Below are 23,095 nucleotides of genomic sequence, written 5' to 3' on the forward strand. Positions count from 1 at the left end.
CTCAGCCTGTCTCCATCCTGGTGGCCCCTGGTCCCCTTCTCACAGCCTCCTCTGACCAGCTGGCCCTCCCCACTGCCTCCTTAAGGGGACAGTGCCTGGGGAGTCGGCAGAGCAGGGTACCCGACTTGGCTTCAGGGACTGAAGCTTCTCCTCCCTTGGTGAGCGGCCAGACCCTCACCCACTGGCGCCCCCTCGTCCCCCAGCAGATGCTTCTGGGCTCCCAGCACCACGGTCATCTGTCCTGGTGTCCTGACGCCACACTCACCCGTGTGCATGTGTGTGGGTGTCCCTGATTGTGTGCATGCATGTATGTGCGTGCACACGCCCCCCTGCATGGTCCTGTTTCTGGGTCAGAGACTCGGAGGCAAGGCCCAGGCCTGAGAGCGGTGGGTGGAGTTTCTGTGTTCCAACCACCTCTTGTCCTGAGGATGCGGCTCACGCTGTGCCCAGCTCGCTCCTGACCTCCGCAGGAGGTGCTGGAACCACTGCCTCCGGAGGGCTGGTGGATAAACTTCCCTGGCCCCTCAGGTGGGATGACGCAGGTGTGGGTCCCACTTGGCTCCCCCAGCTTCCGCAGCAGGACTGAGCTACCGTCGACCGTGGTGGTGGGCATGTGCGCCCCTGCCCTGGAGTTGGTTCTCGAAGCCTTGTCTCCTGGTCTGCTTCTGGGGTTTCCATGCTAAGACAGCACTCGAGCCTGTACAGCCTCCCCTGCTTCTTAGCTCCTTTCTGTTTCCAGCCCAGCTCCTCCCCTGGGGCTGAGACACGAGGCTGCCCAGTCCCACTGCCGCACCTCTGCTCAGGCTGCAGCCTGCTCACGGAGTCCTCCGTCTGCATGGTTTGCCCACAGCCCTTCTCCCTACAATTCACCCTCTTACGAGAGCTGCCCTTATTTCCTGGGCCCCACGACCCACACCCTTCTAAGTCCTTTCCTAGCCTCAGGGGCCCCCTAGGGCCCCATCCCTGGCAGATGTGAGGGTGCCATCGGTGCCCCAGCCACACAGTGGCCCTAAAGGCTGAAAGTGGCTTCTGTTTCTTTGGGATGCCCTCCCAAGCCAGCCCTGGCACACACAAGGCCTTCACAAGTGCTGGTTGAAAGATAAATAATATAATTTACACCAGCCACCCCCATCTCCCAGCCCCAGCCCCCAAAGTCCTGCTCTGGCTGTCCAGTCCCTCTGGATGTGGCTGGCTCCTTACCTAGGGTGTAAGCGGCCAGCTGGCTGGTGCTCTGGGGAACTCAGGGCAGGGAGGGGCCAGCACCCCACCCCCTTCTATTTTGGCTTAGCTAGTGATGCCATCCCAGAGGTCATCCAAGGGCCACAGGGCCCCTTTGGCCAGCAGAGGGGTTGGGTCCCAGAGGCCGGGTCACTGAAGCCAGTGGGCTGGGTGGCCCCGGCATTCTCTGCCCCCTTCAAAGGGAGGCTGGCTTTGGTGGGGGCACACACTGGCTTCTGTCACCCTCCCACATCCCCATCATCTCACAAAGGGGGGACACCTGGGGCAGGAGGCTAAGGACGGGGAGCCTGTGTGGGGTGGGCAGCAGTAAAGGTCCAAGGGTGTGAGGCAGCGAGGCAGGGCGTTTCTGGTGGCAGGGCCATGGGGTCAGATGACTGGTGTTTGGGAGGATTTCAGTTATGCAGCCTGATGTCTGAAGATGCCATCTGATTTCTAACAATGTCTCCAGGGCTTCTGACAACAGAGCCTTGGTTCCCAGTGGTGCAGTGCTGCTAAGGCCTGGAGGCATCCTCATGGTGGCCTGGATACTGTGACGAGAGTTTCCCATGATGCCTGTGGGGCAGCGAATGGGCCCCTACAGTCTCTGAGGACATCCTGGGGTCTCCAGTGGGCTGTCATCTTGTGCTCTGAAGGGACTCGTGTGCAGCTTTGGATTCCCCACCGTCCAGCTCCCAGGCTGCGTGTCCAGTCCATTTTCCAGGGAAGATGGGGGCAGAGAGAAGCCAGAGGCCCTGGGCCCAGCCCAGGCCTATAGGCTATTTTCCACTCATCTTGTGGCCCTGACTGCTGCCAAAGGCCTGGAACTTCTGCTCAGCTGGGGGTTGGGGAGGGGCCTCCAGGACTCTCAGCGCCAGCTGAGCCTGGGGGTAGAGGGTGTGGGAGGGAGCTGGTCCCCTCCACAGACAGGGTGGCCGGCTAAGCCCGGCGGCCATCTCCCCAGCCATAGATCTCGGGGGCCGGTCCGTGGCCCTCCAGCTCACACTGCTGTGGACTGCTTGATGCTGTGAAAGCTGACACGGGTGGGGGAGGTGGGGATGGACATGGCGCGAGCCACGCGGGCACGGATTGAGTGCTTGTCCTGCCAGCGGTGCCACCTCTTCCGGATGGCAGAGCGGACCTGTGGGTACACAGCAGAGCACAGGGTCTGAGCCCGGGTTTCAAACCCCCGCTCCCACCCCCACAAGCAGCCATCCAGGGAGCCACCTAGGAAGGGCAGCATTGACATCATCACCATCGTTGATTTGCATATTTGTTAGGACAGTTTTCTCAAGCGTTATGAGGAAAGGGTGTCTTTTTTGAATCCACCCAAAGGTGCCATATTCCCTTGGCCATGAAGAATCTCTACCCTCAACCCACACATGTCTGCCCTCAACCTCCTGCCCTAGGGCTCAGCTTCCTGGTTTTACAACCCATTTCACAGACTCATTGATGAGACTGGAGTCCCAGCTTCTGACCCCCTACACCCACTGCTAAGAACCGGGCTTGTTACCGCAGCAGCTGAGTGGCAAGTGGCAGGGACCCTCCCCGAACTCCCAACAATATCCCTATAGGGGCTGGTAGCTGGGAGGAGGGAGCCAGGGGAGAGAACCAGGAGAACGGAGTGGAGAGGACGGAGTTGGTGTGTGGCAGGCAGGAGGCAGCTACAGACAGCCTCTGGTCTCAGCAGGCCTCCTGCCGTCCTGAGTTCTGGGGCCCCGGGTCCTCACCTCGCTGTTGAGGAAGCAGTAGAACACAGACACGAAGAAGCCCTGGGGTGGAGGGAAGGCGGGTCAAGGGACTGGGGCAGGCGTGGCCTCACCCAGGCTCAGAGTCGCCCCCAACCTCCTGCCCTTCCAGGCCCCTGCCTGGGAGAATCCCCACCCAAAGAGGAACAGGGGACAGGCAGGGGGACAGGCCGGGGCTGGGAGGCTGGGTGGGGTGGGGGAGGGGTAGGTACCTGGAAAGATTCCAGGAAGGAGTTGAAGTAGATGAAGACGACCCTGGAGACCTCGTCCTCCCCAGGGTTCACGAAGAACAGCATGTACGTGATGCCCAGGAGGGGGAGCAGCACCAGAGTGGCCTTCACAGCCTTCCTGAGGGTGAGGGGTGGGAAGGAGGCCCAGAGTCACAGCCCACCCCAGGAAGGAACTGGAGCCTGGCACTTGGTGAACAGGACTGGGTCTGGGGGAGGGTTGTAGCACATCCTTGGAATGTCTGAGACAGGGGCGGAGCTGGGGTTTCAGGAGGGACTCTCAGGCCTGGGGGGAAACCCTGGGTCAGAGGTGGGGTCTTTGAAGCCCCCCACAGGTGGGGGAGGCAGGTCTGGTTACCTGTACTGAATGGTCTCAGAGGTGGTGGATGCCCGGAGTTTGGTCATGAGGATGCGGACGATGTTGAAAAGGAAGATGAAATTGATCTGTAATTTGACACACAGTGGAATGGCCTGGGCATGGTGTGTGCAAGATGCTGGTGGGAAGGTGGGGGACAGGACAAGGACTCAGCTGTCCTGGGTCTGGCCTCTGCCACCCTGCTGCTCTCCCTCTATCTGTGTGAGCCCAGCATAACCCTGGCCCCGTGCCCCCTACCTCTAGGCAGAGGAAAACTTTCAGTCCATGGTAAGTACTGCTGGCTTCTTCCCCACGAGCCCCGCCCCCACCGCCCTCCTACCCAGGTTCTTACCAGCAGGACCAAGATCATCGGGCCCTGGTAGATGTAGTCAGTGTACACCCCAGGCCTTTTGCCAAACCAGCACCTGGAAGGCCACAGAAATGAGAGGAGAAGGGTCGTCCAGATCCAGGTCAGTAGCATGAGGGGGGAGCAGCGCTGGGCCAGGGAGGAACTGGGGCCAAAAGCCAGGATCTGGGTGCCCCACTTCTAACCCGGGCAGAAGGTCAAGATCCCACCACAATGCCTCAGTTATTCCATCTGCAGAATGGACAGCATCCTTTGAGATGTAAAGCTGGAATCGGGCACTGTGGCAGGGAGGGGGATTGTGGGAAAGCCCGCTGAATAGAATAGGCATGGGCCCAACACACACAGTCCCCACTGTAGCTCTGGCACATGCCCAGAGGGGGACCTTCCCTGTACCTGTCATGCAGTCACTCCCCACCCCAGTAGCTAACACCTGCCACGAGAGGCAGAGTTGCTTTGCATTTTCGTGATGTCACCTCCAGCAAGAGCTAGGGCGGTTTAGGGAGTGGGTTGGTGTGGGGCACATCGGAAAGTCCTAGAGCCTTGTGCAGAGACGCTACACTCTCATCACGAGAGTCCACAGTAGCTAGAAATCATGATGCTTCCATAAACAGGAAACTGAAACCTCTTGACTTTTTCAAGGTTGGAGACAAGTTCAAGTTTTCAAAAGGACCAAAGGCAAACTGTCCTGGGGCCAGGTCCAGTCCTTGGCCCTGGGGTCTGCAGGTTCTCTCAGGTCTCCCACCTGCATCCCTTCTGATGCAGTGCCAGCATCTTACCACAAGGTGGAGCTCCAGAGACGCTCAGACGGACTTTCCGCCAAACTCAGCCATCCTTTTGGCTCCAAGATGTGCCCAGATGCACACACTGGGCAGCTTTTTGAAACCCGTCCTCTCTTCCCTGTACTCACCTGCACACCTTCAGGCACAGGATTTACAATGCTCCTGCTCTGGGACCCAGGTCGCCATCCTGGGAATCACTGCCAGGCCCCTAGTTCTGTCAGCTGCCCTCGACGCCCAGCCCAGGCCCCCACCCCACCAGTTACGCAAATACAGAGAGAGCCACAGCCAGGCTGGGCCGGAGTCAGGAAGGATCACCTTGATAAATGTGTATATAATTTTCCAGGCTCCTTGTCAGGGTTGGACGGGAACAGCCACAGTGATGGAGGCAGCCTGGAACCCCAGTCAGACAGTGGGTTCCTGAGGACACTTTGACAAAGAAGATTCTGGCACATCCCCTGGCCTTCTCAAAGTCCACTTTTTCTGCCTCTCTCTTACAGTGGTTCTTAAGTTTAGCTTCATATTAGAATCACCTGGACAGGTTTAAAAACTCCTGGTGCCCAGATGACACTTCAGACCAATGACATCCAACTCTCTGGAGGGCAAGACTGGCCATCAGTACTTTTTAAAGCTTCCCAGGTGATTCTAATGTGAGCCAAGGCTGAAAACCACAGCACCAGAAGTGAAGTTTTCAGGGGCAACTGGAAACACCTGCTTCTATTTAAATACAGCTCAAGACTTGAAAGATGTAAGGAATCTCTGAGATTGGATCAGTTTCTATTAAATCCACGTAACCTTTTGCTAAAACATGTCTTTATTAATAGAAAACATTTATACGCATTTCCTATGTGTCAGACTCTATTCTAAATGCTTGATATATATATATATATATATTAATTCATGTCATTCCCCTAACAACTCTTTGAGGGAAGGCACTATTATGAGGATGCCCATTTTGCAGATGAGAAAACTGAGGCACATTATAGGAACTGCCCCAAGGTCATAAAGCTACCTAGTGATGGAGTCACAATTCATAACCTGGGTGGTTTGGCTCCAGGGACTTCCAGTAACCTTTAGTCTGTTCTGCTTGTCATGAAAGCCGAGACAGGTAAAGAGCCTGTCCTGTTGACAGCCTCAACCCACCTGTCCAGCCCCACCTCAGGCAGAGCATTGCTAGGGATCCACAGATTGAGTCTGACCTCCAGGAGCCTCCCCACATGGATAAAGAAATTGTGGCCCTGATGGGGAAGCTGACACGGCTGAAGGTCCTTGGGGAGGGTCAGGCATAGCTGGGCTGGGAACCTGGGCCTTGGGGCTCAGGGGGCCCTGAGGGCAGTGAAGAGGAGGTGACTTACTTCTCATTGTCGTAGTACAGCTTCCCAATGGCCCAGGCCACAATGATGGGGAAAGGCACACCTGGGGGGAGACCGGTGTCAGAGGACCTGTCAGTGGAGTCTGCGGGATGCAGACCTGGAAGACCCCAGCACAGCCCAGGGCCTGGAGGTGGGCAGGGGTCTCCCAGGTACTCACTGGCTCATCACGCCTCCTTTGAAATGTTCCCACTGTCCCCGACCCCAGGTAGGGATGAAGGGCTGTGTGCACACCCCACCACCCTCACCTGGCCTGACCCGGGCCTGGGTTGGGGGAGGACGGCCCAGTCGGGGCAGGGGGCTGGCCGCTCACCCCAGCCGATGCAGATAAACATCCACTTGCGCAGCCGGTCTGTGGAGTACGTGAGCACGATGGCCGTGTGCAGGTAGCAGCCCTCGCCGAACATCCAGAAGAAGTTGGTCACGTGGAAGTAGTTGTAGGCGGCTGTCACCAGCCTGCACCAGCCCTGCCGCCCACCCCATCGGAGGTGATGATTAACCAAGGGGGGTGGGGATGCGAGGAAACAGCAGCCCACCCTGGGCCTGGGGCCTCCTCCGGGCAGGATGGGGGCACCCCTGGGATCCACTCTGGCACTATGGGCTCCAAGGCCTGGTTCCCGTCCCTGCTCCTCCAGGGCCGCCCCACCCAGACCCTTCCTCTGACCCTGGGCCTGCCCCCCCAGGACACACCACGTTGCTCTGATGGACTTCGGGGCTCATGGTGAGCTGGACCACGAACCACGTGGCATTGCGCAGGATGAAGGCTGAGATGAGGTTCCAGTGGATGATGTTTCTCAGGCACCGGATGCTCCTGGGGGCAGCAGAGGCGGGTGGGTGACAGGAGGCAGAGGAGGAGGGAGAAGATGAGGGATCGGCCTCACTCCAGCCCAGATGTATGGAGGGGCAGCTGAGGCTCCGAGCAGGGGCAGGTGGCTAACCCCACTTCACACTGGGAGGTGGCATCAGAGGCTCTCTTTACATCACAGGTCCCTTCCTAATTGTGGCCTGCCCAGACCTAAGCAGGGGCTTCCCTGATAGCTCAGTTGGTAAAGAATCCACCTGCAATACAGGAGACCCCAGTTCGATTCCGATCAGGAAGATCCGCTAGAGAAGGGATAGGCTACCCACTCCAGTATTCTTGGGCTTCCCTTCTGGCTCAGCTGGTAAAGAATCTACCCGCAAGACGGGAGACCTGGATTTGATCCCTGGGTTGGAAAGATCCCCTGGAGAAGGGAAAGGCTACTTTCCTTCCACTCCAGTTTTCTGGCCTGGAGAATTCCACGGACTGTAGTCCATGGGGTCACAAAGAGCCGGACACGACTGAGCGACTTGCACTTCACTTCATGTCACCTCAGACCTAAGCTCTGGGACAGAGCCTGCTACATGGCCAGCGCTGAAGGGACCAGGGGCTGCTTGCCAACTGGAATGCCCTTCTCCCACGGGCATCCCTCTCTCCTTGTAGCTCCAGGTTTGAGGCTCAGCCTCCAGCGAGATGGCTCCCTCCCAGTTCAGCCCTGATGCTCAGCCCATTCTCACCCCCCATTCCTGGCACAGACCCAGCCAGTGCTTCCACCTGCATCCTTGGCAGTCATGCTGGGCCCAGGCAGGTTCAAACCCAAAGCGGGGGCTCCACCTTCCTAGTCAGCCAAATGCGTGCAGCAGTCCAGACTGAGTGGGTGACTCCAGGAGAGCCTGGGCTTTGGCCAACCCCTTCCCCTCCCGTGACCCCAGTCACTGGCAGGGGTACAGAAGTGACCCTGCCAGATGCTCCAAGAGACCTGGGACATCTGTATTTGTCACCTTGTCCCATGAAGTGAGGGGGCAGGACTCCCCTTTCCCAGCAGCCCCCACCCAAACTGCCTCTTGTTATCTTACTTCTCTGCCCCGCTCAAGGCCCAGGGGGCTGGGCGGGGGGCAGTGCCAGGGCCTCCTCACCTGAGCCGCAGAAAGAGGACAAAGGCCACCAGGAGGGCCGCCAGGGAGATGCAGTGGCCTAGGTAGTTGATGATGACAGCGATGTGGTAGTGCACCTTGCTCTTCTTCTGAGGTAAGAGAGAGGGGAGGGGCAGAGGTGAGACCCCGGCACCGCTGCACCCCCACCCACAGGCGGTGCCAGGACAGCCACACCCCCGGGTGCCGGTGATGATGACAGTTAGCCCTTCCTGAGCCTGCTACGCGTCAGGCGTGGCCCTAGAGCAGTGCCGCCCCATCTGAGTCTTGTCTGTCCCCAAATCCCATGCTCTGTGTGCTGCTCTGGGCTGTGGGGAAAATATCAGTTAATGTGAAATCTCCACCTACCAGAGGCTTCCCCACCCCGCGTGCACAAACGTGCGTGCACAGATCACAGCTGCGTTCTCACACTCACGTCTCCATCCAGTCCCAACACTTGCGGGTGCAGACCCCAAGCCCCAGGACTCCTCCTATTCGGAGTCGAGTCACCATCCTCTCCATCACCCCTAAACCCCTCCCGCCGCAATTCAAGCCCGCTCCTATCAGCGACCGGGGGGAAGGCAGTCGCTGTGGACTAGCATCCACAGAATCACTTGAAACCTTAAAAAACATCTCTAGGCACCATAACTTGCTTCCTGGGTTGGCCCCAGAGGTCTGCTCCAAGTCACTGGGGTCCCCTCTCAGGACTAAAACGAAGTTCCCTATGTTATTACTTAATTCATTTCATTCACACCACAGCCCCCTTTCCAATTGCTGTACACTCCCTGAGCATTGAAGCCTTCCTGTTTACAGAGTATTTTCATATCACCACAGCCCCCTTTCCAATTGCCGTACACTCCCTGAGCGTTGAAGCCTTCCTGTTTACAGAGTATTTTCATATCTGTCATCCTGTCAAACCCTCAGGGCAATGCTGGGGAAGAACTGGTAGGAGGTCTGTATATTATTTTGCAGAAAAACAGGCCTAGAAATACATGGACTTGTTCGAGGTCTCTGAACTTCAAACCACCTCTCACCTTCACGCACAGATTGGCAAGGTGCTGAGGCAGCAAACGGGTCCCCACCCATGATAGGGCTCCCCACCGGTGGTCCTCAGTGCCCAGCGTCTGCAGACTCCTGACCCTGCGAGAGCAAGGGCCCCTTTCACCCTTTTCTAGGTCCCAAGAGGAAAGAGGCTAGAAACCAGAGCATGGCACAGTGGGGCCCCGGGACGGTGTGTCAAGTGCAGGAGGAAAAAATGGGTGTTGGAAAGTGAAAGTCGCTCTGTCGTGTCCAACTCTTTGCAACCCCAAGGACTATACAGCCCATGGAAATCTCCAGGCCAGAATACTGGAGTGGGTAGCCTTTCCCTTTTCCAGGGGATCTTCCCAACCCAGGGATTGAACCCAGGTCTCCCGCATTGCAGGCAGATTCTTTACTGCCTTTCCGGAGAGGGGATTGCTGTTAATCTCTCCCTCCCTCACCCTTCCCAGGTTCTGGGGTGGGGCCTGGACATTATGAGGCATAGAAACCAGCAAATACTGAGAAAAAGACGAGCCCAAAGGAAGACTTCTTCGCCCTTTTGAAGCCACCAGAGCTCCTCCTGACTCTCCCTGGACCCTCTTGTTGGAATTCCAGAATCCATGGGCGTCAGACCTAATCCCAAGGGATCAAGTCCAGCTGTACCCATTTTCCAGATGAGAAGATTGAGGCCCAAACTCCCCCCCCACCCACCCAAGGACGAGGGTACCTCTGCAGCAAGATACCTAGCAGGCATGCGAGAAGGGGTGAAGCCCTCCCTGCCCTGCTCTCCCCAGCCCCTTCTGCACTGAAGGAGCACCCTCACCGAAGAAGGGGCTGGGCAGCTGTTCTAGGGGCTGGTTTTCCTGGAAGAGGTTTTCAGGAACATGACAGATCACATTACCAGCTCAGGCCCTGAAGGACTGAGACCCACCAAGGTGAAAATGGATGGGGGTGGGCAGAGGGTATCCATTGCCATCATATAAATGCGCATGGGGCAGGGGGTCACATCTCTGAGTGCTTGGAGGTAGATGCCTATTCCAGAGACTCCAGCAGATATGCACATATCCAGGCTGTCTGGAACTGATATTTAATTTCCTTTTATTAAATTTTCCACAAATCCATGCTGCAAAGCCCCTGAGTAAAGACAGCGTCTGCGGAGCCCAGAAAGGGTGACACCTCTGATACATGTACTGCCCAGGGAAGGGGGCAACCATGTCAGGGAGGCCCTTCACTGCCCCCTAGAGCAGGCTGGGCCAGAGTGCTTTGGCTTAGGGTGGGATGTGTCATTTATTAACCACCTACTGCATGCTGGGCACCATGCCAGGGGCTTTACAGACATCACTGCTTTTCTTTCTCACAACTGCCCTCTGAGACTGTTCTTCTGTCCCCATTTTTCCAGTTGAAGAGGGTGCATAATTGGCCCAGTGGCCAGGGCCAACATCAGCATCCAGGTCTCCCTGGCCTTACAGAACTTCCTTTCTGTCCCCGCAGTGTGTTCCTTGGGGGATAAGCATGGACTGCAAACAGAGCCAATGTCTTCATCCTGGACTCAGAATTCTTGGGGAGCTTCTACAGGGAGGTTGGGGGCTTATGAGGGGTTTTCTCCACTGAGGCTGAAAGGGGGAGAATTGGGCCAAACCATCCAGGTGCCACCTCTGCCTGCCTCCTGGAGCTGGGCCAAGGAGGGCCCAGGCTGGGTTTGAGTCCTGCTTCCCACCTGCCACATCAGCCTAATGTAATGTGAGAAACAGCAAGGCAACGGGGGCAGGGGAGGGGGGTACAGTGCAGAGGGAGTCTGAGAAGACAGCTGGAGAGATGACAGGGCCACCCTGAAAGACGGCCAGCATCACTGGGAGAAATGGCCCACCATCCCCAAAAGCTAGTCAGTGATACCCTGAGAGGTGTTCAAGTTCACCCAGAGAGAACAGCTGGCAACATCCTAGAGACACCCAGTGACACTCCAAGAGACCCTGATGACACCCTGAGAGATACCCTCCTGAGAGAAAGCCACCATTAACTGCAGAAGCAGCTGGGATGCCCAAAGGACAGGTGGACACAGCCAGTCCCTGGGGACCTGAGTGATACTCTGTCCTGTCCGGTTTGGGGACCTGAAGCTGGCAGGTACCCTGAGGAGGGTGGCACTGGGTGGAGGCCACTCTGCTGTGCCCGCACGACCAGACTCTCTGCAAGAAACCCCCGGTCCAGTGTCAGACCTGCACTGATGCCTTTTCGGGATGTGTGATGGGTTCTCTCTGCCAGGTGCCCACTGCCCCGGCCAAGTACCCTGTCTGCCCTCTCTCCCACCCCCTCCTGCCCCATTTTTGTGGCTCTTCCTCCCCACTGCCCTGGGTTTCCAGAGCTGCTCTCTGACTCCACCCCTGGGCCCTCCAGCCCCTTGCTCCCCAAACAGTGGTCTCCAGACCTGCAACATCAGCATCATCTAGGAGCTCACAGGAATCTTAAGAAATGCAGTCTGAAGCCCCACCCCAGACCCACTGAGTCAGAATCTTCATCTGAGCAAGTTCAACCAGGGCTTTTCAGAAGCCCTGGTTGAACCAACGCCCTCTGTGAGCCGTGAACGCCAGCCCACAAGCCTACACCCTCAGAGTCCCTTTCCTATTCCATCAAAGGGTGTCCCAGGATGTGCTGGAGTCCAGGGCAACCTGTGCTCAGGGTGTGTGCAAGTGACAAGGGAGGTGGGGAGGGATGTGGACGAGAGAGTTGTCTGGGGCAGTGGGGGTGGGGGTGTCTGCAGTGGAGGGAGACAAATGTGTGTGGGGAGGGGCAGGAGGTGTCTGGGGGTGGGTGGGGTCAGTGTAGGGCCGGCCCATGCTTCAAGCTAAGCTCCCCAAGTTGGGGGTTGTCCCTGGTGGTGATGGCTGTGGGCAGGTCTCCGCCCTGGCCTGGCCTCTGCGCGCCCTCGCAAGTCCCATTTCACAGGCAGCCGTTCTGCGAATCCATTATCTGCAGTTCCCCCAGGGGCGGCGGCGCGTAATTAGGGCTGAGCCCGGCCCAGGGCTGAGAAACCGGCGGCTCCATTTAATTGGCGACTTTTCTCTTCCTCTTTGCAGTAGCTCCAGGAGGGGACGGGAATCCTGGGAGTGGCGAGGGGTCTGGCGAGGCTGGGGGCGGGCAGAAGAGGATGGCGTTTTCACTAATTAAATTAATTGATTACCCAGAGTGCTAGGCAAAGGGGCCAGCAGGGGCTGCCGTGGAAAGGGTGGGCGGGGCAAGCCGGGCGGGGGTGAGGGCTGCCACCAGACAAAGGGGGTGCCCGTGTCACCTATGAACTCATCCATGATCCCTCATCACCCCGTTCTCCAGGTGAACACTACAACCTCCCCGGAGCGCAGGTGATGAGAGCAAGAAGGGTGGCGGATGGATGGAGCGCCCTCTACAGGCCAAGGCTCAGGCGGACACCAGCCTCCCTCCCCTAGGCGGCAGAGATGGTACAGAATAGCTCTTCCGCCTTTTACACACCAGGAAGCTGAGGCTTACTGAGAGTTACCTGCCCAGGTACAGGTGCTGAAACCAGAATCCAAATCTCAAAGCTCCTGCCGCCAACAGCCTCGTGCTGTTCCCCTTATACTGCCGAAGAGGGGCGTGGTGAGAAGCTGGCGCTTCCTAATTCTTCTCCCCCCCGAGCCCGCTGGTGGAGAGAGCGAGAGACTGAGCCCTGGCAGAAGGGATGGGGGCTGCAGGATGGAGAGAAGGAAAGGCTGAGGGCAGCTGACCTCTGCCCCTGAGTCTTTGAAGGGTGCTGGGAACAAGGCAGTTGCTGAGGGTCCCCCAACTAGAAGGTCAGCCAACTAGAAGGAAGGGGCTTAAATTAGAGCAGGAGAGATTTGGGGGGCCGTGAATGTCCTCTGACATTCAGGAAGCTTCCATGCAGGGGGCAGCGGGGGAGGTCGAAAGCAGCGGTGGCGTCTCCAGCTTTGCAGACTCCAAGAAGGGGACAGACGCCTGCTCCTCTGGGGCGGAGGAGAGGTGTCTGTCCTCAGACAGGAGGTTGGTAACCTCTGATTGGAGACACTTGGTCAGCCTCAGGCTCTGCAGACCCAGTGCGTGTGTGCGTGCTAAGTCGCTTCAGTCGTGTCTGACTCTTTGTGACCCCATGAACTGTAGCCCGCCAGGCTCCTCTGTCCATGGGATTTCCCAGGCAAGAATACTGGAGTGGGTTGCCATGCCCTCCTCCAGGGGATCGTCCTGACCCAGTGATCAAACCGAGTCTCTTGAGGCTCCTGCACTGCAGGTGGGTTCTTTGCACAGAGACAGCAGGGAAGCCCTTAGGACAATTAAAGCGCAGGGTGGTACTGCACAGAGTACCATGGAGCTGCATGCAGCCTGGTACTGCGCCCATGTACCACAACTACTGAAGCCTGTGCGCCCTAGAGCCTGTGCTCTGCAACAAGAAAGCAGCCCCAGAACACCGCAACTAGGAAAAAAGCCCGCTGAGCAACGGAGATCCAGAGCAGCCAAAAATAAATAAATTTTAAAAGTTATTAAAAAAAAAGATGGGATGGAGGGTCCACAAGGTCTCTTTCAATTTAGATCATTTAGGCACTGGAATTCTCCGAACTGCCACACCAGTAGCCTGGGGCCTTTGGGCAACTTGGGGCGTCTTCCATCTGCCCTTTGCCCACTTTTTCTTCCAGCTCCATGACCCCCACCTTCCTCAGCATCCACTGGAGGATGAAGATGCAGGTGAGGGGTCAGGGCTCAGAGGTGGCAGCAACAGCAGGGCAACAGACATGCCCGTGCGTCTGCCAAACGTCACCCTTGAAAGATTCTTCACAGCAGCGCTGTTTGTCATAACCAAAGACTGAGAACAAAGACGGGTTAACTAAGCTATCTGTACATCTGTACAGTGTGATATTATGCAAATGTGAAAAAAAGAATGAAGACGCTCTTTAGGCACTTACACGGAACAATCACCAAGATGGATGATTACGTGAAAAAAGCAAGGTGTCGAACATGTATAATCTACAAAGTTTGGGTGAAAAACACACAAAAAGGAATAAATCTACATAATTGCATGTCTGTGCAGAGACTGTCTCTGAAAGAATACTTAAGAAACTGGCAAAATGGTTACCGCTGGGCGGGGTAGAGGGAACCCAGTGACTCGGACGCGGCTGGGAGGGAGACTTTTCTGTTTTCCCATTTGTACCTTTTGAATTTTGTATTAGGTGTGAGCAGCATCTTTCTCAAAAATATTTAAATATTTAAAAGGCTCTTCAAGGGCTTTTTCCAGCTCCATGGCTCCCCCTACCCGCATCCTGGATCCTGAGGGGGGACCCTGGCCAGACCTGGATGTGTCGCTCAGGTGGGTGGGGAAGAACACAGATGAGAACCGGCTCCAGTGAGGAAGGAAGGAATGGAGGCTCAACTCACCGCTGTCAGAGCCCACCCGCTGCCCTCTCAGCTCATGCTCCCTCGGGCGTGCCTGCTCACGGCTGGCCTAGATCTGGCTCCCCAGTCGCCTTCTCTCTGCAGGGCATGGACACCAGCCTCTGGCTCCCCACCCTGTCGGGCCAGTAGCAGGCACAGAGCCGCGCCGGGGGCCCAGGCCCAGGCCTCAGTGGGCAGCTGGCTTGGAGCCTCACCTCCTCGCTGAGGATCTCTTGGCACTCGGAGTAGTTCACGCGGGCGGCCCATGTGCCATTGGCCAGGCACTCCCGGTAGCCGTTGTCTGGAAAAAGAAGGGCAAGTCAGAATGACCCCAGGCTCCTCTCCCAAAGAGGAGTAACCCGAGCGTCTATCTACCTGCCATTCGTATGTCCATCTACCCGTCCATCTGGGGCAGCCCAGGGGCCGGCTTGCTGGGGGGCCCTAGGTTGAAGCTGGGGAGAGGGGCTTTCTTATTATCTCCATCTTCCTGCCTCTTTCTGCCATTGGCCCCCAACAGAGGTACAATGGTGACCCCAAAGGCTGCCCATGGGGCCACGGCTGTGCCCACCCACGCTGGCACGATCACACCCATGGGACTGGCCCAGGGGCAGAGGCCTGACTGGCTCACTGGGCTGTCTCCTCGCAGGCCCCAGTGTGAGGCAGATTACACGGTGGGCGCCCTGCTGAGAAACCTCCCATTTTAGGCTCTCACATGGCAGCAAAGCTGAGGGTGAGTCCTGATGACTCAGTTCTCACTCTCGAGGCCGGGCGTGATGCGGAAGGTGTGTGGTGGCAGCTTGCGTGGCACGGTGCACTGACAGGCTTCGTAGGGCAGGACTCACCAGGGTAAGCTACCCCCTGGGGGGTCCTCACGTGGCAGGCTTTCACAGGGCGTGGGGCTCACAGGGCAGGGGACAGGGAAGGTCTCCAGGCTGCCATTTCCCTACAGCTGGCCTCATGTTGGAGGGTCACATGGTGCGAGCAAGCACGGTGGGCAGAAGATGACAGGTGGCCGGAGATGAGGGGTGTGCTGGGGGATGTCAGGGGAGTGGGTCACCTGTAGCAAGTATTTTATTATTAAGATCTGGTTGAACAGGCTCCCAGCCTGGCACTTGGGAAAAAAGACAGGAGAGTGGCTGGAGGAAGGGCAAGAGGTCCAGGCTACCACCAGGCTGGAAGCCAGAATGCGTCACTTCCGAAGGACATCGGGAATCGCCTGAGGTCTAAATCGAGGCTGGCTAAAGGGCTCTGGGACACTCTCTTTTCTGCCCACTCTCTGGGGACACCGGGGCCCTCATGCCCAGGCGGGAGGGATCCGAGGGACATTCACATCTTGACCTTTTTCTCCTTTGCTGGGAGAGGTCACTCTGCCCCACTCTGGACCCCTCTTAGGCATTAGTGGCTCTAAATATGTTTTCTTGAGTGAATTCTGGCCCTGACTCCAGGCAGCGCTGGCTGGAAGAGCCTTGAGCCATTTCCACCAGAGCCCCTCCCCTCTGGAGGGCTCTCCATGGTTCACACTAACCTGCATGTCACATCTCGACCCCAGCAGGGCTGGAGGAGGGCGGGGGAAGCTGCTCGGACCCCAGTCCCCAAGCCTGGAGCCCTGCAGGGGCAGAGGACCCCACAGGAGGCAGATGGGGGCCCCTGCTGCATGAGTAGCATCGGTCAGGTCGCCTCCTGGGACGCTCTCCTCATGTGCAAGAGGGAGGGCTACATCAGCTGATCCCCAGGGTGCCACCCAGCCGGGAACATGTCTCTGCTGGCAGCACCAGACAAGAGGGAGAGGATGGGGCCATGTGTTGGGGGGGTGGGGGTGGGATTTGCTGCCGCTTGCCTGGGAGCGGGAACCTTTGCCTGGCTCTCCCTCCTCTCTAAACCCCGCTCCCTGGCCCTTCTGCTCAGAGGCTGCTCGCCCATAGCAGCAGCGGGGAAATGAGGCTAAGTGGATTTTTAAAGCTCTGCTCAGCTTCCCTGCCATTGGACCCAAGTCCCGGCAGAGCTGAAGATGCTGCTCATTCCCTCCTAATTGCTAAATGAGAGAGAAGTTAGCAGAGGGCTGAGGGCTCCATGGCTGGGGTTTCAGGGAGGCCTAGGGGGAGGCAAGGGAGCTGGGGAATCCTATGTGTCTGCGGTGGATGGGAGGTGCCTTGGACCAGAGGCTGTTCCCAGATGTCTGCAAACAAAGGGACTTGGTGCCAGAGAATCTGGTGGGAAGGAGCATGAGGGCAGAGGAGGGGGCGTTGCCTTAAGAGAGGCAGCGCACTATAGTGTTAAGAACTCGTCACCCAGACAGGGCTTCCCAGGTGGTACAGTGGTGAAGAACCCGCCTGCCAATGCAGGAGATGTAAGACACGTGAGTTCAATACTGGGATCGCAAAGATCCTCTGGAGGAGGGTATGGCAACCCACTCCAGTATTCTTGCCTGGGAAATCCCATGGACAGAGGAGCCTGCTGGGCTACAGTCCATAGGATCGCACAGAGTTGGACATGACTGTGGCGATTTAGCACAGCACCCAGATAGCCTGGGTTCAAATCCTGGCAGCACCCTTTACTAGCTCTGTGACCTCGGACGAGTCCTTCAGCCTCTCCGCTTCCTTATCTGCAAGATAGGAATGATCTTAACAAGAGTTCCTGCTCAATGGTTGAGGGGCATTTTTAGTTGACACATACAGGGTATGTGGAGCTCTACTTGGCATGTGGTGTGAGCTGTTGCTTTTATTATTATTGTCTTGGAGCTATATTTATACAACCTTACATAAGATTCAGAATATGTCACTTGTCGCTATCAAAGGAGGCACAGGTCTGGGAGGCACCCCCTTGCCTCAAGCCCCTCCTTTTGAATGCAGGTGGGGCAGGAGCCTGGAGTCCCTCCCAGGCTGGATCATCCGGAGGGAGTAGGCTCTGGTGGGAAGTGAGGTGATCCCGCAAGAAAACAGGCCCAACAGGCAGCATGAAGTTTCCAGGGAGGATGCGACCTCCTTGTCTTTAATTGCTGAGCTGAGCAGTCCTCCTGGAGAATCACGGGAAAATTGATATTTTTGGAAATATTTCCCATCCCTTTGAAGATCAGATACAGCGGGAAGGAGGGCATTCGGGAGAAGGCCTAGACATCCTGGAAGCACCTCCTCAGTAAACGAATTAATTGGTGCCTAATGATTAGGTACAAATCTGGGTTCCCAGTCACCCCTGATTACGCGGTGTTTCTCATCATGGTGACAGGGGAGGCACCTGGAAAGGGGAGTCTCCTAGCCCTGCCCCCACCTCAAGGAACCATCACCTCCTCCTGCTCTTCTCCTGGGATCACAGATGGAAGAGCAAAGGAGCCAAGAGAACACTTCGGCCAAACCTCCCACCCATCCTGCAGGTGGAGAAACTGAGGCCCAGGCAGGGCCAGTTGCAGAGAGCTCCTTAACCAGTTGTGGGTGGAGTTGGGACTAGAACCCAGGACTCCTGGCTTCCACTCAAAGGCAGGGCTGACAAATCGAGGAGCATGTGTCTAGGCACTAAAGGTGTATTCGGAGCAGGGGGTGTCAAGTTGTCCTTGGGGACAAGAGTGGGGACAGTTCATGGGGAGTGGCCAGGGCTGGCTACAAAGGTAGGTCGCACGGTAGCCACAGAGAAGGAACCACAGAAAGGCTGACTCTGAGCAAGGGTGTGACAGGGTCGGATGAGAAACTGGGGCTGGAGAGTGAGGTACCTTGAACTGGGGCAGCGGCACTGGGGATGGAAGGCAGGGAGGGTCAGACGTGAGAGTCACCCTGGAGGCGGGACTGACAGGACCTGGTGCTGTTACAAGCGGGGTTGCGGGGCTCCCTCTGGAAGTAGCCCCCCATCCCCCAACATACACCAGCCCTAATGTTGCCTCCCTCCAGGGAGCTCTGGGGCCGGGCACCCAGCCGGCTGAGTGGAGGAGCAGGAGGGCTCTGGTTTCCCAGCTCCAGTGCCACCTCCAAGCTTTGGGACCTTGGGCGATTTCCGTCTCGCTGCCTCCATTTCCTAATGGTAAAAGGGGCCCAACTAAGTTGGAGGTTGGCAGGATGAGCACCCCAAACTTTTCTTCAGGCCCTTCTGCCCTTCCTCCTACTCACATTCTCCTCACACCTCCTCCAGGCTCTCTTCTCCTCCTGGGTCCAGGGTGCGGTTGCAGACACACAAGCCTGCGTGGTCTGGCTGTTCCAGCCTCCTGACCAGTCCCAACACCTCCCTAGGGCCCTCCCCACCCTTCCTGGACTGTGGCCCCCAACCCTAGCCCCCTTAATCCAGCTGGTAAAAAAGGGGAGGGGCAGGAGAAGGAAATTGAGAGTTTTGAGCTGGACAAAGTCTTAAGAAGCTGTGTTGTCCAGCCCTCTCCATCCTCAGATGAGGGGCCAGAGGACCATAAAAGAGGGGGAAAAATGTGCTAAAGGTCACACAATTATCTGGTATCTGAGATCACCCTCTGTCCCCTCTTTGGGCTCTAAGCTCAGGCCCACCAGACCCCAAAGGCCCACCCAGGGACCCCCCCCTCCCACTCTCCCTCAGACAGGTCAGGGCCCTTGGCCTGCAGCTGTTGCTCTCTTGATAAGCAGGGGCTGTGAGTCATTGACAGGGGAGAGCAAATTAATTCTGAGGGTGACAGGTGGCATAGCAAGAAGCTGCAAAGCCTGGAGGTGGAGGCTCAGGGCCCAAGGGGAGCAGGGTGTTTATGTGAGGATCAAGTATCTGAACAAGCCCTGCCCGGGTCAGTTCTCCTCTGTCCCCACCCCACTTGTGGGCCTGCCTGCAAGGGCAAGCCCCCTGCCTATGGATCTAAAACGGTGAGTCCCCTACCTCATGGCTGGAGGACACGGGGTAGGCCTGGGAACTTCTCTGAGCAAAGTTGGGGCTACTCTGATGACCCCTGCCCTACCTCATGGCTCATGCCAACATTAACCCAGTAGGTCAACTGCAGAAGAAAGTGTCAGACAGACCTGGATGCAAATTCCAGCTTCACCTCTTACCAGCGGGTGATCTTGGGCAATTTCCCTAACCTCTCTGAACCTCGGAGGTCTTAATTATATAACATAGTTGCCTTAATTATATAACATAGTTACATGTAGCATCTTCCAGAGTATTGCTGAGTGCCCCCAGTAAACAGCAGAGTGCCCAGTGGAGCACAGAGCTGGCCTTTGGTCAATGGCAGCTGTACCCATGAACGTATTGGTATTGTCATTGTCACTGTCAGTATTGTTTTCCCCACCTCCACCAAGCCCCCAGTTCTCCGCATCCTGTCCCACCTCCCAGGAGACGGTCTACCTTTCTCAGGCTTCCTTACTTGTGGTATTGTAGCGGACGCCGTAGAAATAAGCGGGACAAGGTCGAACTACCAGCTGCCCTGCAGGACTCTGGGGCCAGCAGGTACCAATAAGGTCCACGGAAGCATTGCAGTGCAGTCCTGGAGGCAGAGACGGCTGGTGAGACAGAGCAACATCCCCACTCCAGTGTCCCCCCAGCTGGTCCACATTCACACACCAACTGAGGACAAGACAGCAATGACCCCGGTGCGGAGATGAGCTCTTTTTCTGCAGAGGAGATACCAAGGGAAGGATCTGAATTTGATCCTATGGCACTAGGGAGCCAATGTGGGTTCCAGAGCAGAGGAGGAACAGGGACACTGGGGTGGTGTTAAAGCTGAGGTCCTGGCTGGCATTTAGAGGAAGGCTGGACATGCTCCAGGTCCCCTGCTCTGTAGTCTGAGGACACTTCTCTTGGCCCTGCACTTGGTGTAGACTGGAGCGCTCAGAATTCACAGCCTGGAACAGCTTGGAAGAACCCCAGCCAATCCCTGACTCAGTCCCCTCACACACCTCTAGAACCAAACCCCATCTGCTCTGAACCTGTAGGAACCAGCTGAAAGAAGTTGGCCCACCTTCCAGCTCACCTGATAACCACAATCACTGAACATTTGTGTTCTAATCTATGCTAGGAAAGGACTGGCTGAGAGGGATCATGGAGAAAAAAGGGAGAGAGACACTATGTGGGGAATTACTGAACTAGTAATTTGGAGCCCAGGCTTCAGACTGGGCTCTGCTACTCGTTTGCTGTGTGAGCACAGGCAAATCACTTGCCGCCTCTGGGCCTGAGTGTCTTTATCAATAATGATGTAGTTGGATCTGATCAGAAATTCTTAATCTCAGTCCACTGGAAATTTTACAGGTTCTTACAGACTTTGAAATTTAATGAAAAATTTGTTCTATACATGCATTTCAACTGGGAAAGGGACCATGGCTTTCATTAGATTCTCAAAGGGAGTCTGTGACTCAAAAAAGGGTATAAACAACTGGACTAGAAAGCGGATGTCAAAATCCCCTTCCAAATGTTTGCCCTTAATTGGAAATTAAGAGCTTTTGGAGTCGTGTGTGTGTGTGTGTGTGCACAGGCACAGTGGAGCAGAGTTGAAGTCACAGTAACACTTCTGGAGGGCAGGGGGCTTTTGGTCTCCAACAGGTGGGGGCTGGGCTGAGGACAGTCCTGGCCCCTCTCCTGATGCTGCCCCTTCTTTCTCCCCTTCCAGGCCCCTCTCCTCTCGAGGCTGTCACACCAGTCCTATGGAGGCCCAGTGTGTCCATCACGATGGGAGTGGGTTAATAACTCAAGACTGGCCCTAGAATGTACAGATAAGCCGGGGAGAGCCATGAACCAATGAAGGGCAGCATCATCAGTGCAGGGCATCAGCAGCTGCCAAGCCCTACAGGGGTCTGCCTGCCATCCCCTCCCCAGCCAAGCCTGTAGCCAGGCTCTCAGGAAACAGCACTGGGTAGATTGGCGTCCCTTCCCTGCTGAACGCAACACGAGTGCTGAGTGACCCTTGTACCAAATGCTGGTTTTTCTTTCTAATCAAAGCTATTCATAGGGTGTGCGGGCAAGTCCAGGCTCAAGGGACAGAGGCCTTGAGGCCAAGTGTTTTAACTGAAAGAGAAAGAAATTGGAATTGGGGCTTGACACAAGGAGACGACGACTAGCCAGGCGGTGGAGTTGGGTCAAGCCCTGGCGCTGTGCCACCATGGCGCCTCCATGAGTGGCACCACAGAGAGGTGCTGGGGGTAGGGCAGTGAGGAAAGCAGGTTGAGATTTTAATCTGCCTTGGGTCCCACGGATAGAGCTGAGCCCGGAGAAGGGGAGAAGCCGCAGGTGTGTGGCTGTGGGGAGGGAGGGATAACATTATGGACCGTGCTGTTTTTTCAAAGCCCTTCTTCGTGTATTTTGTTTGCTCCTCATCCACCCTGCAATGCCATTATTCCCCCTAAAAACTTACAGATTTGTTATTCCCTTTTTACAGATGGGAAAACTGAGGCCCAGGGAAGTTAAGTGACTTGCCCAAGGCCATAAGCCAATGAATGAAAGAACCAAGCCTCTTCACCAGGTGCTTTGGACTCTAAATCGAGTATTATAACCACATTGCGTGCCAATCTGGGGGGTGGGACAATCAAGGAGGCAGTAGGGAAAGCAGCAGTATTTACTGAGAGCTGACTGAGTGCCAGGCAACTGCCAAGTGCTTTGTATCTTCCTATATATCTACATGGGCTTCCCTGGTGGCTCAGACGGTAAAGAATCTGCCTGCAATGCAGAAGACCTGGATTCAATCCCTGGGTTGGAAAGATCCCCTGGAGAAAGGAATAAGACTACCTACTCCAGTATTCTCGCCTGGAGAATTTCATGGACAGAAGAGCCTGGTGGGCTACAGTCCATGGGGTTGCAAAGAGTCTGACACCACTGAGCGACTAACACTTTGACTTTTCGTATATCTACATCTGACTGAATAACCTTCCTCAATAGATGGTTCATTCACTCACACATTCACAGTTTAGGCTCTGGGAGCTTTAAATGGAATGTCACGAGCGGCACCTGGGACTTGCCTAAGGCACACTATCAGTGTAGCTTCTCTACCTCCCCACCCTTTCTCTCTCCTGCCCTGGACAGTTCCCCAGCACCCCTTCAACACAGGCAGGTCACCACTAGGCACCAGCCACAGCCAAGACCAGCCCAGAGCCAAGGCAGAAACCCACTGCTCAGCTGATGGCCCTCCTGGTCTCCAGGACCAGGTCTCAGCCAGTGGTCAGAGGCCTGACCCCTCCCACAGTTAGTCGGGATATGCGAGTGGGAGGGGCCAAGGGAGAAGCCTTTTGCCCCTAGTCTGTGGTACAGATTAGGATTCCATAGCACCTAATATGGGCCTCACACCATCTGCCAACGTGGGTGCTCATTCTCCCCATTTTACAGATAAGAAAACTGACGCCCAGCCAATTGTTTATCCTTAGTCACACAGACACTAAGAGGCAGAAGTGGGTTTTCACGCCTGCCCTGGGCTCTTCCCACTGCACCACAGCGGTGCCCAGTCTGAGCAATTGGCCCTCACAGCATTTGGTTGGGCCCGTCCCTGTGCCCTGGGTTCCTCCGCGGTCTCCCTCCCTCCCTCATCCTGTGAAGCTCACAAAAGGCTGCACGGAGCTGGCATGGGGGGAACATTGCAGCAGACGTGACCTTTACACGTTACATTAACAGCCCAGAAAATCCTGCAGGGAATGAATGTCTGTGTGCGAGACGGGGAGAAAGGGAGACAGGCAGCGAGAATGAAGAAGAGAAACCAAATGCAAGGGGCCAGGAGACGATGGCGCCCCTACCTCCGGAATAAAAGGCCGGCTAGCTGGCCTGGGGTCCGGGCGGGGGTGGGGGTGAGGG

The 23,095-nt window shown here is 56.4% G+C and overlaps 1 protein-coding gene across 1 annotated transcript in view; it reads right to left on the reverse strand.

Moving 5' to 3' along the window:
- Positions 1–1,977: 1,977 nt before the first annotated feature.
- CRHR1 (corticotropin releasing hormone receptor 1) overlaps positions 1,978–23,095 on the reverse strand; it is a 29,144-nt gene continuing 8,026 nt past the window's right edge. The window contains exons 4-14 of the mRNA XM_010832505.1: positions 19,692–19,891; positions 14,611–14,696; positions 7,994–8,100; positions 6,749–6,869; positions 6,372–6,525; positions 6,044–6,104; positions 3,898–3,970; positions 3,549–3,634; positions 3,176–3,311; positions 2,946–2,987; positions 1,978–2,356 (exon numbers count right to left, since the gene is read on the reverse strand). Coding sequence (XP_010830807.1) covers positions 2,216–2,356; positions 2,946–2,987; positions 3,176–3,311; positions 3,549–3,634; positions 3,898–3,970; positions 6,044–6,104; positions 6,372–6,525; positions 6,749–6,869; positions 7,994–8,100; positions 14,611–14,696; positions 19,692–19,891 — 1,207 coding nt within the window. The 3' untranslated portion in view covers positions 1,978–2,215. The remainder of the gene's footprint in view (positions 2,357–2,945; positions 2,988–3,175; positions 3,312–3,548; positions 3,635–3,897; positions 3,971–6,043; positions 6,105–6,371; positions 6,526–6,748; positions 6,870–7,993; positions 8,101–14,610; positions 14,697–19,691; positions 19,892–23,095) is intronic.

Source organism: Bison bison, unplaced genomic scaffold (assembly GCF_000754665.1).
Source record: "Bison bison bison isolate TAMUID 2011002044 unplaced genomic scaffold, Bison_UMD1.0 scf7180017861046, whole genome shotgun sequence".
Taxonomy (NCBI): domain Eukaryota; kingdom Metazoa; phylum Chordata; class Mammalia; order Artiodactyla; family Bovidae; genus Bison; species Bison bison.